The sequence below is a fragment of the Dichotomopilus funicola genome (assembly GCF_033296635.1).
Source record: "Dichotomopilus funicola strain CBS 141.50 unplaced genomic scaffold C8A04scaffold_53, whole genome shotgun sequence".
In the NCBI taxonomy this organism is placed as follows: Eukaryota; Fungi; Ascomycota; class Sordariomycetes; order Sordariales; family Chaetomiaceae; genus Dichotomopilus; species Dichotomopilus funicola.
This window is the reverse complement of record NW_026944074.1, coordinates 96,783-113,777: the sequence shown is the minus strand read 5'-3', so window position 1 is coordinate 113,777 and position 16,995 is coordinate 96,783. Positions and strand designations below refer to the sequence as shown.

At 54.9% G+C, this 16,995-nt stretch overlaps 7 protein-coding genes across 7 annotated transcripts; 3 read left to right on the top strand and 4 right to left on the bottom strand.

Moving 5' to 3' along the window:
• Nucleotides 1-536: 536 nt before the first annotated feature.
• On the bottom strand, nt 537-1,559 carry C8A04DRAFT_30625 (Isochorismatase-like protein; the record flags this gene model as incomplete). The annotated part of the gene is made up of 1 exon (XM_062781444.1): nt 537-1,559. The coding sequence occupies one exon, from the start codon at nt 1,557-1,559 to the stop codon at nt 537-539; it is 1,023 nt and encodes a 340-aa protein (XP_062635150.1).
• A 211-nt stretch (nt 1,560-1,770) lies between these two features.
• Nucleotides 1,771-3,363, bottom strand: C8A04DRAFT_13772 (the record flags this gene model as incomplete). Its single annotated transcript, XM_062777847.1, has 1 exon — nt 1,771-3,363. The coding sequence occupies one exon, from the start codon at nt 3,361-3,363 to the stop codon at nt 1,771-1,773; it is 1,593 nt and encodes a 530-aa protein (XP_062635149.1).
• A 1,342-nt stretch (nt 3,364-4,705) lies between these two features.
• Nucleotides 4,706-6,453, top strand: C8A04DRAFT_30623 (amino acid permease/ SLC12A domain-containing protein; the record flags this gene model as incomplete). The annotated part of the gene is made up of 3 exons (XM_062781443.1): nt 4,706-5,236; nt 5,291-5,403; nt 5,457-6,453. 3 exons carry the CDS (start codon nt 4,706-4,708, stop codon nt 6,451-6,453), a joined length of 1,641 nt encoding a protein of 546 aa, XP_062635148.1.
• Nucleotides 6,454-6,712: 259 nt separating this feature from the next.
• C8A04DRAFT_13795 (uncharacterized protein) lies at nt 6,713-7,994 on the bottom strand (the record flags this gene model as incomplete). The annotated part of the gene is made up of 4 exons (XM_062777856.1): nt 6,713-7,063; nt 7,162-7,271; nt 7,512-7,757; nt 7,883-7,994. The coding sequence occupies 4 exons, from the start codon at nt 7,992-7,994 to the stop codon at nt 6,713-6,715; spliced, it is 819 nt and encodes a 272-aa protein (XP_062635147.1).
• Nucleotides 7,995-10,794: 2,800 nt separating this feature from the next.
• Nucleotides 10,795-11,784, top strand: C8A04DRAFT_30621 (uncharacterized protein; the record flags this gene model as incomplete). The annotated part of the gene is made up of 1 exon (XM_062781442.1): nt 10,795-11,784. One exon carries the CDS (start codon nt 10,795-10,797, stop codon nt 11,782-11,784), a length of 990 nt encoding a protein of 329 aa, XP_062635146.1.
• Nucleotides 11,785-12,241: 457 nt separating this feature from the next.
• Nucleotides 12,242-13,832, bottom strand: C8A04DRAFT_13813 (uncharacterized protein; the record flags this gene model as incomplete). Its single annotated transcript, XM_062777862.1, has 3 exons — nt 12,242-12,695; nt 12,747-13,692; nt 13,745-13,832. The coding sequence occupies 3 exons, from the start codon at nt 13,830-13,832 to the stop codon at nt 12,242-12,244; spliced, it is 1,488 nt and encodes a 495-aa protein (XP_062635145.1).
• A 1,042-nt stretch (nt 13,833-14,874) lies between these two features.
• Nucleotides 14,875-16,659, top strand: C8A04DRAFT_38816 (cytochrome P450; the record flags this gene model as incomplete). The annotated part of the gene is made up of 3 exons (XM_062784356.1): nt 14,875-15,007; nt 15,064-15,897; nt 15,971-16,659. 3 exons carry the CDS (start codon nt 14,875-14,877, stop codon nt 16,657-16,659), a joined length of 1,656 nt encoding a protein of 551 aa, XP_062635144.1.
• Nucleotides 16,660-16,995: the final 336 nt, after the last annotated feature.

Below are 16,995 nucleotides of genomic sequence, written 5' to 3'. Positions count from 1 at the left end.
TGAGTCGATAGATGAGGTGAGGCATCGTACTGTACGGCGATTGTCCCTAGTATCAGAGATCCATCGTACCTATTCTCCGTTGCTCGCTCCATGGCTTGCCGTCTTTTACAAACCCGGTGCAGAGGAGAGCATTGCTGGCGACCAACTGTTGACCAATCAGCGGTGACGCATGCTCTCAATCGGGCAAATGGGACCCGGAACCGACTGCCGAAGCGCTCGCACGAAGGAGCCGGAAGGTTCGGCTGGCGTTGTCTCTTTCTCGGTCTCGCGGGACGGGAATAGGTCGGCGGATGTGAAACGGAACCCTGTCCTTTGTCAGGGGGTCATGGATCATTAATTCAAGCTTTACTACAGCCCTTGGGTTTATCATCGGGTTTCGTTCCCACTGAAACACTGATGGGCACTTGGGCAGAATTCTACTGAACCGGCAAGTAACTCACTCACATTGGCATGATTTTGAGCGACATAAAACTGGCACCGACTTGAAATACACTGGTGACTAGCACGGCTTGCCCGTGAGGAAAAGATCAGCTAGCCTACGAACAACGGCAACTCCGAAACGGCTCTGGAAACTCGGCCTCCTCAACATCCTCCATCTTGTCCACCTTGGGACCAGCTGTCACGGCAAAGTCCTTGCAGCTCGACAGGAACCCCCAGCTAATAAGACAGCTGTGCTCAACACTCCACTGTGCGTACGACGGGCTGTCGGTAGCACAACCATCCTTGAGCAGGATGGTGTCGAATCCCTTCAGGTAGGCATCCTGCAGCGTGCCCATGACGCATTGGTCGATGCTGATGCCCGTGAAGAGAAAAGTTTGGAGGTTGTTCTGCTTCAAAACTCTGGTCACATCCTTCATCCTGTCGCACATTCCCGAGCTTCTATTCCTGTGGAAGTGCACGTCGGGCGGCACCACGTCGGCGCGCTTGCCTTCGTAGTAAGCATCTGACAGCGGATCGTGGAGCCAGCTGTTCCATGATCCCTTGACAAGGATCCTGCCGCCGTCAATGACCTTGCCGTTCTTGTCTTTGACCTCCCCGATCTCGTCGCCAACACCCTTTTGGTTCCGGAACATGCCCTTATTGCTCCACCCTTGGCCCAGCGGCAGCTTCTGCCAGTCCGGAGACGTCTCAACCGGCATGAAATTGAACGTCTTGAAGACGCCGGGATCCATCTGCTTCAGGTCTTGGTCCGAGTAGCCGGTGGTCACCCAGATGATCTGGATGCCGGTCTCGCGTGCTGCAGGGATGGCGTATTGCAGAATGATGTCTTCGGCGCGGTAGAACTCGGGGTTGTTGTTGCCCGAAGCTTCGTGGAGATCGTAGTTTTGGAGGTCGATGATTAGCAGCGCGGTTTTTGCCGGATCAATGACAATCGGTGTCATGGCGCATTGCAGCTTCAAACGGGGCTGTACGGGGTCGGAATTGGGCGTGGGGGGGTGCGTGAGGTCAAACCCTTCCTCCTTGGACCATTTCCAGAATTTCTTGGAGTCACCGATCACGGTGGGCGACTGGTCCTTGCGGGGCTTGGTTCGCCAGTCTGGTTGGTCTCCTGTCGACATTTTTGGGCTGTCTCGGTTTCAATATCTAGAATACAAGTGTAGAGGGCAAGTCTAGAAGACGACTGAGGTGGATAGGCTTGGCAAGTCAAAATTTCTCAGTCGTAACCGCTACGATATATGAATATTTACCTTGTGTATAAAACCGTTCATCTCAATATCCTATGTTTCCCACTCACCCAAGTGATCAACTAGCCCGCCAAACCCATCCCTCTCACTCCTTCTCAGCATTCCCCACAACCGAAACATGAATCTGCCAATACCTCCTCCAATCCTCCCCCGCCATCTTCACCCTCTCCCACACCCCCTTCTTCCCACCCTGCCCTGGCTTCCCCAACCCCAACGCAGCCCCCTCATCAAACTCCGGAAACTCCGCCTTCTCCACCAACAGCCCCCTCATCCCCTCGCCGGCCAAAAACCCGAAAAAGTCCTCCGCCACATGCACATACTGCCTCAACCCCTGATACACATCAATCGTCGCGCCTGTCGTAAAACTCAACAGCCACGGTTCCAGCAACGGTGCATCTGTCACTGACGGGTGTGAGGTACCCAGCGAGGTCATGAACCAGCTGGCGTTACCCCGGGCATTGTTGGCGGTTACGATATCTTTCACGGTATCAAAGTGTGCACGGCCGTAGAACAGACTGCGGCCCTTGCGGCTCCAGGTGTTGCTGTGGATTATTAGAAGGGGGACGTGGACGTCGCTGTTGAGTGGGCCGGATTGTTTGCCCGGGTCGAGGATGAAGGCGCCGTGGAAGGGGAGGGCCGGGCTGGGTCCGTTGCGGAGGGTTTGCAGGGCGGTGGTGGCGCCGTAGCTGTGGCCCGCGATGATCATGGAATTGGTGTTGAGGCGGGAGGTCCAGTCGGATAGGGTGGCGCCTTCGGTGAAGGGGTTGGTGGAGAGGAGTTCGGGGCCGTGGCCGGTGTTGATGAGGTTGAGGATGCGGACGGCTTCGGAGATTTCGGCTTCGCGGAAGGCGAGTTGGGCGGTGTGGAATTCTTCGAGGGTGAGGGGGTGGGGGCTGTTGGGGAGTTCGACTTCGGAAATGTCGAAGAGGAGACGGGTGCGGGGGGGCCGGTTTGGAGGGCGGATGATGGTGCCGGGGGAGGACCCGTCGCGGTGTTCAAGCATAACCACGACGTGGCCGCGAGCGGCGAGTTCTCCTGCGAAGTGGGAGTAGTCTGTTCGGGCGGACACGGTGCCGTGGGAGAAGATGATGACTGGGAAGCCGCGGTCTTGGTCGTTCGGCGTGTTTTCTTTTGTTGGGACTTGCTGCTCATCACCCTCGGCTAGTTGACTCCGTGGCAATGGAGTGGCAAGTGGGACGTCCACAGCGGCTGGGATGGTGATATCGCCCACAATGGCATTGATGACCTTTGTGAACAGCGTATTGGTGAACCAGTTGCTGAGATGTGCCGCCTTTGCGTACCCCTGAGCCCGCAGTGACACCGGCTCAGGTACCCATGTGTGACGCTTTGCATCGGGTGATGGAGGGGATGCTGGATAGTAGAGCGTGAACAGGACTGTCTCCAGCTCAAACACGTTTTCTCCGCTTGCCTTGAGTCGAGCCTCGTGGATGGTTCGTGGCGGTGAAACCGGGGCCTCGATATCAATAGCCCCTACCGCATACGGCCCGGTGTGCTGTGGGAGAGGACGGGCAAGCAGAGGCTTCGGGAAGACGTAGGTATAGAGTGCGTAGAGCGATGCAAAGAACACCCCGATAAGTCGTATGATGGGGAAGAAGTATCGTAGCCTCGATGTTGGGAGAGGCTTGTCTCGACTTTGTTCGTTAACTGTGGGCTTCATGTTGGATATTGGCACGACTGTAAAAATACCTAAATTGCGAAGCTGGTGTAACTGGGTGTTCAGGTTCTCGTGAGATCAATACTTCGCCTTAGAAACCTTAAATCCTAATACTCTGTAACCGAATGATGTAATAGACATTGGTTTCCCGATCCTGTTTTGGAAGTCGCAGCGCTATTCGACGGATCGAGATCAGCCGGGATGTCACCAATCACAGATCTGAGGCGGGCCACACAATGCCGGCCGGGACGGGCCACGAATTTAAGTTTGTCGGCATGCAACGGCCGCCGGGTCGACGTTGGAGACCTCGAGAAACCGTCTGTACACTACCGGTCCTTTCAGAACATGCCGGGGCCGGTCCGCCCTCCGGCCCGGCCCGACTTGGACTCGGGACTGGGTTGCCCGGCCAAGTGGGCCTGGGAGTCGCGCCGATTTCCAAGGCCCTCAGGCTATCTTGGCAAGTGGCAAATACTGTCGGAAAGTCCGACATGTTGCGTCTCAACAAACGTAAATATGAAGAGACCTCGCAATCCCAATAGTCGACATTGTGGCTGAGAATTCACCAGATGTCCCAACTTTTCGAAGAATTCGTTTGGGCAAAGCATTTCCTGACATGCAAAGTCGTTCCTGGCTCGCCCCTGGTTGGTCCAGGCTGACCCCCGACTTCCCAAAACGGGTGACGTCACAGCCCAAGAGCACACGTGCACCAGGGTTGCGTGGGGTGTCGCGTGGGATGCATTTGGTCCCGGCCAATCACCGGAGGCTTCTCGTTCCCCCATTCCCTGCAACTGGGTTTCCGCCGGTGGATTGCGCGATTCAAGCCTGCGGTGATGCCACCAACCTGACCGCGGTGTGCTAACAATCCTGTACCAAAGCTCAGGCGAAGGACTGTTAATGTGGTCGTCCCATGTGTCAACCCCACTCGGTAGTCCCAGCCTTCTCCAAAAAGATGGGAAAGCTTGTCTCAAAACGGCCATTAACCGTCCAAGGTCACTCGGCGGAACTTGACGGGGAAGGAACCAGCCTGCAGCAGGATTGCAACTCGAGAGCGGGCAGGCGCGATCCTTGACACGCCGAGACAAACCCCGACTCGGCGGAACTTTAAACATCCTGTTGCCCCCCAATTGAAGAGAGTCGGGTTGCAGAGCCTTCTTCTCGTGTCCCCCCATCCCCCATCTTTTCCCCTTCCCCCCTCCGCCAGTTCCGTGGTCGAGTGGTCCCTGATCGGCGCCATTGACTACCGAACTCGGCTACCGGAACTTTTCCACACCTCTCGCCGGCCCGAATTTCTCGAATTTCTCCTCCTCTTCACTTCCTGCTGGTTCTCCCCTTAACAACCGCCAGGATGCCGAGTATATTCAAGAAAAAAGACTCCCCCGAGGACGACGACTTTGTCAACCACCATGACGCCCCCGACCCCTTCGCAGACGCAACGACCGAAGGAGCCGCGACGGGCTCCGACTCGGACGATTTCCGCGCGATCGACCCGCACAGCGGCGTCAAGCGCGGCCTGAAGACGCGCCACCTGTCGATGATGGCGCTCGCGGGTATCATCGGCCCCGGTCTGCTGATCGGCTCGGGCGGTGCGCTCTCGTCGGGCGGCCCGGCGTCGTTGCTGATTGGGTTTGGGGTGATTGGGATTATTGCGTTTTCGATCATGCAGAGCTTGGGCGAGATCACGACGTTGTATCCTACCGGCGGGGCGTTCACCGCGCTGAGCGATCGGTTTGTTGATAAGGCGTTTGGTGTGGCGGTGGGGTGGAATTATTATATTTTGTGGTTTTGCGTGTTGGCGAATGAGTATAATGTGATTTGTAGCATTATGGAGTTTTGGAGTGATAAGGTGCCTGTTTGGGGGTACTTTTTGATCTTTTGGGTATGTTGGAGCGGGAGAGAGCGAGTTGGTGTGCCTGTGCTGACGAGATAACAGTTTGCGTTCCTTGGCTTCCAATTGCTGGGCGTCGAGACGTTTGGAGAGGCCGAGTTTTGGCTGGCGCTGATCAAGATCATTGGCTTGATCGCGTACTTTATCTTCAGCATTGTGTTGGTGCCCTGATGAGGTCCATAATCGTCGGGCAATTGCTAACGTGTTGTAGCTACGCGGCCGGTGGTGTGAAAGGAGTTGATGCAATTGGCTTCACGTACTGGCGTGACCCAGGCCCATTCGCTGCCGGATTTAAAGGCGTCGCCTCCGTTTTCGTCTTCTGCAGCACGTTCTACGCTGGTGTCGAGTCTGTCGCTGTCGCCGCCACCGAAACGAAAAACCCGGGCTACGCTGTCCCGCTGGCCATTCGCCAGGTGTTTGTTCGCATTGTCGTTGTCTACATGGGGTGTGCGTTCTTCTTCGGCTTGACATGCCCGTCGGACGCGCCGGGTTTGATCGGTTCTAGCGGCGCTCTGCGCAGTCCCATGACGATCGCCATCCAAAACGCGGGCTGGGAAGCCGGCGTGCACCTGATCAACGCTTTCATCTTTATCACCTGCCTCAGCGCGGTCAACAGTTCCATCTACATCGGAAGCCGTACCTTGCTCTACATGGCGCAGGACCAAAAGGCTCCCAAGTTCTTGGGTTGGACCGACAAACGGGGCGTGCCCATTCCCGCCATCGTCCTCACCAACTTGTGCGGTGCGCTCAGCATGATGAACGTCAGCACCGGCGCGAGCAAGGCCTACGGCTACATTATCAATCTCAGTGGTGTTTCCACGTTTCTTGTTTGGGCCGCCATCAGTTTCACGCATATCCGCTTCCGCGCAGGGTGGAAGGCACAAGGCCACACCGAGAGTGAGCTTCCGTTTGTGTCGCTCTGGTACCCATACAACGCGTACTTTGGCTTGGCGGCCAACATCTTTTTGGCTCTCATACAGGGGTGGTCGACCTTTGCGCCATTTGACGCGGGCACGTTTGTGGATGCGTACATCCTGTTGCCGTTGTTCTTTGTGATCTGGGGAGTATACAAGCTGATCTTTAAGACGAGGTATTGGAGGGCGGACGAGATTGACCTGCAGTCGGGCAGGCGGAGAGATTTGGACGAGGGCAAGCACCGGACAGGTGGAGGCACGAAATGGTACAATCGGATCTTTAAGGGCGTTTAATTGGGATGAGTTACGGACATTTTGGTTCACTGCTTGGATACCCCAGACTTGGAGCTGGCGCTTGGAATAGAACTAATCGTCTCTGCAATGATCGTTGATGGTATCTCTGCTTTCGTACATGCTGTGCGTCTTCCTTAACAAATCAAGTCTTACAATAGGAAAGGTCCCCGTCCGGCGGTCAACTCCTTAAAGAAAGAAAGCTGCCCGCAGCTAGGTAAGTTCCCCTCACACATATGATCCAGCGGCTAATTCCCGATGCCTAAGCACTGAAAGACAGCGCTCTCTTCCTCATCCGGAACTCAACCGCCCTCTTCTGCGCCGCCGCGCTCATCGTAAACGCCGCGCTGCCTCCGAACGGCCCTGCCGCGGCACCGTTGCGCACGCGGAGCACACAGACGTTGTTGACACCGGCCACCGTCGCGTCGCATGTCATGCCCTGGGGCATTTGGACCTTGACTGTGAAGTCTTTCTTGGTGGCCAGGCTTAGGCCCTGCACGCCGAGGCCGGGGACGTCTTGCGTGACGGTCGCGGTTTGGAATGCGGCCGGGTCGGTGCCGCCTGAGGTGCCGTCGATGGAGGCGTCGAGGGGGCCGGCGCCGTCTTGGTTGACCTGGGGTTTGTTAGTGGCCGTCATATCGCCATAGAAAAAGGATTGGTGAGGGAAAATGACCGACGGAAGGGGAAATGGGGGGCAATAAGGGGACAGACCTGATGATACACCAACTCAATCGTCCCATCATCCGCACAAGTCGGCAATCCCGATGTCGCACCCTGCCCAGCAGACGCAGCGACGTTGCTCTCAGTCGCCACGGTGCTGTCTTGTCCCTTATTACCACCAGCACCACCACCACCCAGCAAGCCCTTGAGGCCCTTGAGCAGCTGTCGGCCAACTAACCCCGCCTCCCTCTTATCATTATTCTGCTTGTTTCGTCCGTTACGTCCGTTCCCGCTGTTTTGACCGTTATCGTTGGTGAGGGCGCTCAACGCAGATAAGTCATCTTCCTCTCCGGTTCCGGCTGCCTGGACCTTCGCAGCAGCAGCAGCAGCAGTCCCATTACCGGCAGCCGCAGTCCCGTTCCCCGCTGCGCCAGTACCAGCGGTAGCGTTGCCAGCGTTCCCAGTCGCGCCAGTAGCACCCCCCATAAACACACCAACGGCAGTAGCCGCATCGACAGGTCCCGCACCCTGGGTCCGGCCGAGGGGGCCGACATCGCCGCGGCGGATCTCGCGGTCGCGGATGATGGAGGTGTCGGCTTGGGAACCGCAGCGGTTGGTGGAGCAGTCGCGGGGGGTTCCGTCAGCGACTGAGGGAGTTTGTCAGTTTCCTTCTTTCTTTGTTTGGTGTTTCATTGGGTGCCTTTGTGGCCGAGGTAAGAGGCTCAACGGGGAAGGGGGGAAAGGAAAGAGGGAAGAGGGGAAGAGGGCGTACCGGACAAACCCGGCATGTCGACGCCGTTGGCACCCTTGATGAGGGTGACTACGCCGTGGGCAGATGCGCCGGTTGCGAGGAGGGCGGCGAGGAGGGCTGTGTGGGGGTGCATGGTGGGCTTTTTTGTATGTGGTGGGTGGTGGATTAGATGATGGTGGAGTTGAGAAGTTAAGAGAAAGTAAGAGGCTAGGCTGGCTAGTTAAGAAATGCCACCGGGGCAAGAAGAAGAGAAGCGGGTTGAAAGGGAAGAGGTGGTAGTGGTAAGGCTGAAGATGTCCAGATGCTCGATGCCGAGTCTGCAAGATCCTTTGAAGCGTCGCATCGCGGGCTTTATGTATCCATCCATCCCTCGACTCATCCCCTCTAACCACTCCACCTCAGCTCAACACCACCCCGTCCGAGGCCTCCGACCTACATTCATCTACCTGAAGCATCCGATCTCAACCGCCCACGATACAGTCCACAACTTCAAACACGGGCACGCACTGGCACGCCGATGTATCAAGCTTTTCGCAAGCTAGTCCCAAACCAGGGTTGAGTTGCTTGAGAGGGGATTGGATGACTTGGAGCAGAAGAAAGATGCCGCGGAAACAATTGTCAAAACAAACAAAAAGAGGGACAGAGGGACTGAGCTGCACAGCCCCTGGACCGGACCGTCCGGGCGTGATGGTGATGGCGATACCCAAGGACAGAGTGGATTCGGAGATCTAGACCTTTCCCCTGGCTGCGCGGTTGATCGGACGGGTTTATGCTATGATCGCGGGGGGTTGTTTAATTCGCTCAGCTGGACGGCAATTCGGCATCTAGGGCGGTGTGGGGTGTTTTGTCTTGGGCTGTAACTTATGAGGCTGTGCTGCGATGTTGTATTGTGTTGTATCGTGTTGCGCTGTATTGTTGTGTCGGAAGGGGTAGTCGACTAACCTCGATTGAGCCAAGTCTTTGGCCGCAAAAGAACAAAAAGACCGGGTTGTTTTGTGAAACGGCGAGCGGACGGCGGCTCTCGAGGCGGACGCTGTCGCTGTTTGGTTTCATGATGTGCAAAGGGGATTGTCGCTGGGGTCGGAGACGACAGAACCCGGTTGGGGTTCGGGAGTGGAGCGAAACTTTTGGGGAATTGTTGCGAGAATGAAACGTTTGACAGAGCGGGGGAGAGTATACTGCCGGTTGTTATAATATCAACGTGCGATTTCATTGCAGAGTTGTTTACCTACTCTGCTTGGCGACATCAACCATCGGTATTTGGAATTCCTTCTCTGACAATTGACCACAGGATGTTGTGCAACCTGGTGTGATACTATCATCAAAAGAATCGGCAGACAATTTTTGAGCCTCGGCCCCACTGCAATGCTCGGGGACAAGCGCAAGTCCTGAAACGAGTGAGCACAGACAGACAGCCCCTGAGGCCATCGTGAGGGCTCGACCAATTGTTTGAGCGCGGGAAACACCAAGGACGATTAATTATTTACGCGGTGGCTGGCCAGTGCGGCGGATCAGCGAGATGTGTGTTTTGACACGCATGATTTTTGTGTTTTGTTCTTGATAGCTTCGGGTCGGGTGCTGGGGGTGCATTGGAATTCCTCGAAAGTCGGAAGAAATAGGTAGTAGTATTTCTATACAGATAGGTCATCACAACCCTTACGACAACTCTGTCCGTAAACACCCTCCTAAGTCGACTCTGGGGGTAAAACGGGGATGGTAGAAGCCAGGAGACTCAAGGCTTTGCATTATTGAGCGGCGGCTTGTCCGACGTGGTTGGCATACTTGTCGATGTGTTTGTTTGTTGGGCCAAAATTACATCGACACCACTCTAATTTATTCTGTCGGGCGTCAAAAAGTTCTCTCGGATGGCTACGGAAATTGCCTGTAATCAAGTTACCGCGTCCTAGGAACCCTTGAATCCTACACATTAAAATTTAAGCCCGGCTACATCAAATTTGGCCTCTCGTCTTTACGTTTACTAAACTAAATAGCAGGCCTCGCCACATCCTTAATGCCGTGACGTGTTACCCAGATGGCTATTACTCTCTGTAAAACGTGAGATTCATTTCACTACTTCGGTAATTACCTCATTAATTCAGGTAATTAGGTAAGGTAGGTAGCCTGGTATCCCGCCTGGCGGAACTCTCGGGGTAGACCTTCCTCAACATCATACCATTCCACGCAATTCTCTGGATTTTGCAATCTTTCAATATAAACCATTTTCTTATGCCCCGTCTAACGGACGTCAACCTCTCACACACTTTGCAGGCAATGTATCTCCTTTCCCAGCCCTTATTATTACCTCTTATAACGCGTATAAGTCACGCCGACTAGAAACAAAAAACCCAACCATCCATCTTCGCCGGCCTGAGTGATCACACCCCTACATTCCCCACAAGACCGGCTGCATTAAATTTGATCCCGTTTTTTTTGCTCTTCCTAAACAGGACCCATTTTGACTCAGAGAAAATAGGTGTTTGAGTTTGCCCAAATTTCTAGAAACAATTATCCCTTCCAGGCCACGGTTTGCACACCCAATGATCTACTTGGCAAATATCTCAAGCTAGGTATGGTTGATTGTGACAACCCAATTCTAGTAGTAGAGAGAGATTTCGATACAAACTTCAAGTGTGACTTGCAGTCAGACTCACAATTCAGGCCATAATAGTATGTTTCCCAGTGTTATTTGCAGTACGTTTTCCCCAACAGTTTGGCATTGGTTTTACATGAGTCAACAACGCGGGTTCAAACATCAGCTGCGGTGCTGGTCACATCCTGACTGATTGCTGAGTATGGAATCCGGCGTATATTTATGGGTGTCCCGTGTAGGTGGAAGTTGGAATCCCCAATCTACTCAAAGCTACCCATTCTCTTCCGATCACCCGTCACTCGAACAACCACTCAAGCCATATCACCGCCGTCACCCCATCACCATGCCCGACAAAATGACACAGACGGACCCTCTGCCTGGGTCCACCCCTCAAACGTCCTCAGCCTCTTCGCCTCTAGAAAAAATGCCACTCGACATCCACCGTCTCATCATATTACAACTCTCCAGCTTCAACGACCTAGACGCGCTTGTCCACGCTTCCCCACGGGCTCATCTTGTCTATGCCCGGGACCGTCTGTCAATTTTGAGGCACATGGCTGAACGGGTCCTGGACGGCTTCCTCTACGATGCCCACGCCGCTTACCTCTCTGGCAAGGCTAGAATCCAAACAACCCGGTTGAAGGGGACGCTGTGGCAGTTTCTCGATCAATACCGGTTTGGCCAATTCCCAAGCCTCAAGCTCAAGGACCTGATCCAGTTGGTTCGTTTCCACCGCTTCGTCATCGAACCTCTCACCAAGCACTACGAGATCTGGGCTCTGGACGATCGGCGTTACTATCCCGAACACAGCTACCCCCTAAGCCGCACCGAAATACAACGGGTCCAGCGCGCGCTGTACCGGCTCGAAGTGTACTACAACATCTGTAGTCCGGCGGGCAAGGGGCGGAGTGGGGAAACTTACATTGAGAAGGCCAAAGATCGGATGCGTTTGCTCGCGCTGTTTGCGCCGTGGCAGATTGAGCAGATACTTTGTGTCCACGAATTTACTATGCATGTTTGTGATGAGCTCTTTCGCGAACTCAAGTGGGAGCTTCAACCGCTGCAAGATAAAGAATTTGGCGCCATGGATGTCCAGAGCGGTGAGGACATAAGCTATCTGTTTCTAGACGCCGGACAGTCCAGCAATCTTCCGCTCGTATCCACCGTGCTCAAGATCAGCGACCCCGAGGAACAAGCCGCAGTTCTACGAGAGTGTTTACTCGGCTTGCCCTCGATAGATGACGGTCGTGATTGGATTGTGGATGCCACCTTGTGCCACCCTAAACAGAGTTCGCGGGAGATCCTGCGGGACATTTTCGACTGCCCCAACTAGGACGTGGGGCAGGACCCGCTGGACCCTGACGATATACTGTTCAGTCGTTTCCACAGGGCGGAGCAGCCCCCATTGGCCTGGGTGTTGTATTGCGGGGAGGCGGCATGCGATATCGAGGGTGAGTACCGGCTGTGGGAGCTGGGGTGGTTCCAGTTTCGGGGCATGGTGATGTGGGACGCGCTTCGGTTGGAGGTGTCGGGCATGAAGGCATTGCTCGAGGCGGGGCACAGGTACATACCTTAGTTATGCATTTTGGGATCCTGGAGCGCAGTGGGTTGCTGGGGTTAAGGGTGAGCGAGACCGCAAGCTGGGCTGTATTCATCATGTAATATACTGCCTGTAATTAATCAAGGGGCGAACTATTCCATATCCCGAGTACCTTGTTTAACATCGGAACATGAAACCGACCAATCTGCTTTATCCCCAGACCCATGATCAGCCTGCATCATGCTTACAACTAAAAACAAAACACCTGATCCTCCATCTTAGCCGACACCCCGGGCTTCTCAAACCCCAACTCGACCAACCCCCTCTTCGCAGCCTCCACCATCCCCGGCGGCCCACACACCATCACCTGCACATCCTCCCCCGGCGCTGGCAACCTCTGCTTCAACACCTCCTTCGTCACATACCCGACCCCATACTCCAACCCCTTCAGCCCATGTTCCTCTCCAGCCGGCGGCTCCCGATCGACCAAATAAAACACCTTCAAATTCCCCGGATACCGCCTCGCATACCTCTCCAACTCCCCCCTCATCAAAATATCCCCCTCACTCCTATTCGCATACACCAAGCTCACCTCCGTAGTATCCCTCTCATCCTCACAAATCGCCCTAATCACCTGCCACATCGGCGTAATCCCACTCCCCCCCGCAACCATCCCAATCTTCTTCACCTCCTTCCCCTTCTGACTCCGCTGAGCCCCCTTCCCGGCGCTACCGCTGCTGCGGTAGTGAGGACACTCATACCGCATCGCCCCCTTCGGCCCCCGAAACGCAACCTCATCCCCGACCTCCAACCTTGCCAGATACCCCCCCGTCAACAACCCGTCAGGATAACACTTCACAACTAACTCCAACATCCCCCTATCCTTATTATTCGACACAGGTGTATACGACCTCGTCACCGTCCTCGCTTCCCCACCCGGCGTAGCCGGCGGCAGGACCGCACGAATAGACAGGTGCTGACCTGTCGGTAGACCTAGCACCGTGTCAGGTGTTGGCAGGGCGAAGGTCAGGCGGTAGACGTTGGGGGCAATGAGGTGTTTGTGGGTTAAGGGGAGGGTGCGGTAGTGGATTGGATCCAACCAGCCGCGTTGGAGGAGGGGGTTGGGCGGGATGGAGCGGGGGAGTTTGAGGTGTGGGGGGTAGCGGGTGAAGCCGGAGTCGAGGCGGAGGAGGTTGGAGAGGGAACGGGTGGTGATGAGGGTTGTGAGGGCTGTGGAGAGGGCGGCGGCGGTGAGGAAGCCTTGGAGGTAGGTGGGGGTGGAGCGGCTGCCGTTGAGAGAGGTTGGTGATGGGAGCCAGGTGGATAGTGCGTGCAGAGGGAAAGTGGTGCCGGTGCGGGTGATGTAGTATGCGCCGAAGGAGCTGAGGGTGGCTACTGCTGAGCCGAAGATGAGGGCTGTGTTGTTGATGCTTTTGGTGGTGCTGCTGCTACCCAGACTGCTTGAAGGGCTCGGAGTGCTGGGTTTGGGTGATGGCTTCGCAACAAGACGGACAGCTTTGGGCTTAGGCTTCTGGGATTCCGTCTTCTTGAGCATGCCGACGCAGAACTCGGCCATGATCTCGCTGGCGTCTTCTGAGTGGCCAGCGTTGTCGTATTCTTCAGTGGCATCTTTTCCGAGGACATCGACCAGCACGTCGACACCTCCCGGGTGGTCCACAATGTAATCGGTCACATTGTACACTGGGTGTGTTAGCGGTGGTTGTTCAGGAAAGTGGACAAGGGCGATGCCTACCCTTGCCGTGGATGACCATCCATCCGTCGGACTTGGCTGTGTGTTCGGCAACCTCCTTGATGGTGATTTCCCGGAGTGTGTCGGCCATGTTGTTACTTGAGGTGAGGATATTCAAGTTGAGGTCAAGTACGGAAGTTGAGATGAAAAAATTGGTGAGAGGTGAGCCGGGGTTATAAAAAGCCAGTCAATAATTAATGATCATATAAATCGGAGAATTAATCGCATCGCAGTTCGGACTCCGAGAGCGAGCACTTAAGAACCGCCCTCTGTTCTTAATTGACAAGGGCAATGGTCTTGTTCACAAAACAGGAAAATTTCCCAAAGCCTCACTCAGAAATTAATATAATCCCTATCGCATCGTAAATTCCTTCCCAACAATTCCCATATCAACCTCGATGCCTCGGCTCACTTCAAACAAGTGGCTCTGTCAGCCAAGACCACGGCCGGGATTCGCGGAAAACTGACCGAGACCGAGTGCCGTTCAGGGGCCGGGACGGAGTTAAGACCCCTGCACGCCCCTGTGGACCCACTGACCCACCGACCGGCAACGGCCCGCGCCAAACTGCCAAGCCCAACGAAAACGAGACGAAGAAAAAAAAAAAGAACGAATTCCGTCGGGTTCGCCGTGGACAGCGGGCCCGTTCCAGAAATCGTCGCGAACCAAGCGATAGAACATTCTTTTCCGGCTTCTTCCGCGGCGCGATCCTGGACTGATAACTGCGAAGCGGCAAGATCCGAGCTGACGTTGCTGCAGAATATGTGACGAATGTTCGTTCGACTTGCCTCGGCGATCGGGGCTCGTCAATCGCCGTTGCGAGGTGCCTCGGCATTTTTTGACAGCAAGACCCACTCGACGATATCGACGGGTTTGGTTGGGGCAAAGGCGATGACGAAGGGCCGATGATGGTTTTTGAGGTATAATTTGATCTCGACGACGCATGGCTAACTTACGGGATTATTAATTCGCGAGTGAATAAATTATCCATTTCATCGCCAGCCATTGCTTCGTCGAAGTACTTCAATCTATCTAACATCGCTTCTTGTCTTGATATGATCTTGAACTTGTCTTATTATCGACTTCACTGAATTCGTACTCTTTACTTTCCTTAGTATCTCATAATTGTATCGCCATGACAATACAACAGTTCTACCTCCTGGGTGAGGACCCGGCGACTGCTCTCGACATTGAGATCCCCTCATCCATCGACGAAGATGAGCTTCGACACCTCATCGCCTCCCACTTTGCCATCGTCGACCCCAATGGTATGCCCCTACACTTTCCTCTTCTTCAGACAGCACTCACTAACACACATAATTAGGCATCGGCTTCACCTCCCCCACCACCTCTCTCCCAACAACCGCCGACGTCCTGCGCACGCCCGGCCCCATCTCCATAACAATCGACAACCACCCCGTCCGCCCCATCCCCGGCCCCAAGGGCCTCCCCTACATCGGCAACTACCTCGAGATCTACCCGGACCACCTAGGTAACCACCAACGTCTCTTCGACCGCTACGGTCCCCTTTTCAAAACCACCAACCTCGGCAGCGTGACCTACCACACCAACGACCCGAAATTGGCCTCTATCGTCTTTGCAGAGAGCGATTTCTTCTCCAAGAGTATCATCAAAGGCCACCCTTTGCATCCGATCAAGAACCGGGAGGCCGGGGTGTTCTTGGGGGATACGGATACCGAGGAGTGGAGGATGGCACATAAGTTTTTGCCGCCTGCGTTGGGGCCCAAGGCGGTACGGCATTACGCGCCGACTATGCAGGTGACTGTTGATCAGGCGTGTAAGGTGTTTGATGAGTTGGATGAGAGGGAGGAAGCGTGGAATGTGTATCCGTACATGTTGAAGTTGGGGTCGCAGGCCGTTGGGAAACTGGTGCTGGGGATGGACTTTGGGCATTTTGAGGCGGTGGATGCGCCGATGCATGAGATGGTCGGGAGGATTGCGGAGAGCTTGTCGCTGAATAAGCAGATTGCGTCGATGGGGAGTTGGTATGCGAGTATGCCGTTTGGGGCGCCGAAGCAGTTGCGGTTTGTGGCGGAGAGGATTAGGGTTATGATGGAGGAGTCGGTCGAGAGGGCGTTGAGGGGGACGGAGGATTTGGAGTTGCAGGAGGCTGCGTTGAAGGCGGAGAATATGGTTGGTATGTATTCCCCCTGGTTTCCCTATGGCAACTACTCTTCGTGTCAGCGTTGTACAGATGCTAACGCAGTCAGACTACCTCCTCCACGCCAAAGACTCCAAAGGCCTCAAAATGCCCCGCAACCGCATCCTCGAGCCCCTCGTCGTCGCAACAGGCGCCGGCTTCACAACCACCTCCTCCCTCCTCTCCTGGCTCCTCTACGGCCTCGTCACCTACCCCGGTGTCCAAGACCGCCTTCTCCAAGAACTCATCGACCACAACGTCACCGCCGACACCCAATTCACCTCCGACCTCACCGACAAACTCACCTTCCTCGACCACTACATCAAAGAAACCCAACGCCACCACAACCCCTCCTTCCAACCAGCCCGCACCGCCAAAGTGGACATGATTCTCCCCGGCGGCTACAAACTACCCCGGGACGCTGTCGTCATCCCCGCGCTGCACCACATCCACCACAACGCGGCCGTGTGGGAAAACCCGGGGAGGTTTGATCCAGACCGGTGGGGGGATAAGGAGGCGGCGCGGAATCGGCCGAGCGGGTCGTATATCCCGTTTGCGACGGGCCCGAGGATGTGTGTGGGGTTTAACTTTGCGCTGCAGGAGGTTAAGGTTTTCTTGCCCAAGTTGGTGTATCGGTATCGGTTTGAGAGGGCGTTGGATGGGCCGGTGGAGTATGATCCGATGTTTCAGTTGATTCGGCCGAATAATTTGTATGTGAGGGCTGAGAGGAGGGTGAAGTGGCCGCCGAGGAGTGAGTAGGCTCGCTGTGGCCAAAAAAAAAAAAAAGCGGAAGACTAAAACAGATACCTTAAGTCCAATCCATTAACATTCGATCAAACTTTAACAGATTTTGATTGGTTTACTCTTTTTCGTCTGTTTTCACTTTTTTAATTTCTTCTTTTTGGTCCTTTTTCGCTTCTGTAGAAAAGCAAGTTATCTAGGGACTTGGTCTGCCGCCTTTTTTGGCCACAGCGAGATCGGGTGTTTGAAGGGGAAATAGATTATGGAATAATTAATAGACTTGGAGGACCTTCGAATGTCCTGGAAAAGGCCGCCTTGAATGTGTTCCTCAGTGATCGGTGTTATCCAAGGGTT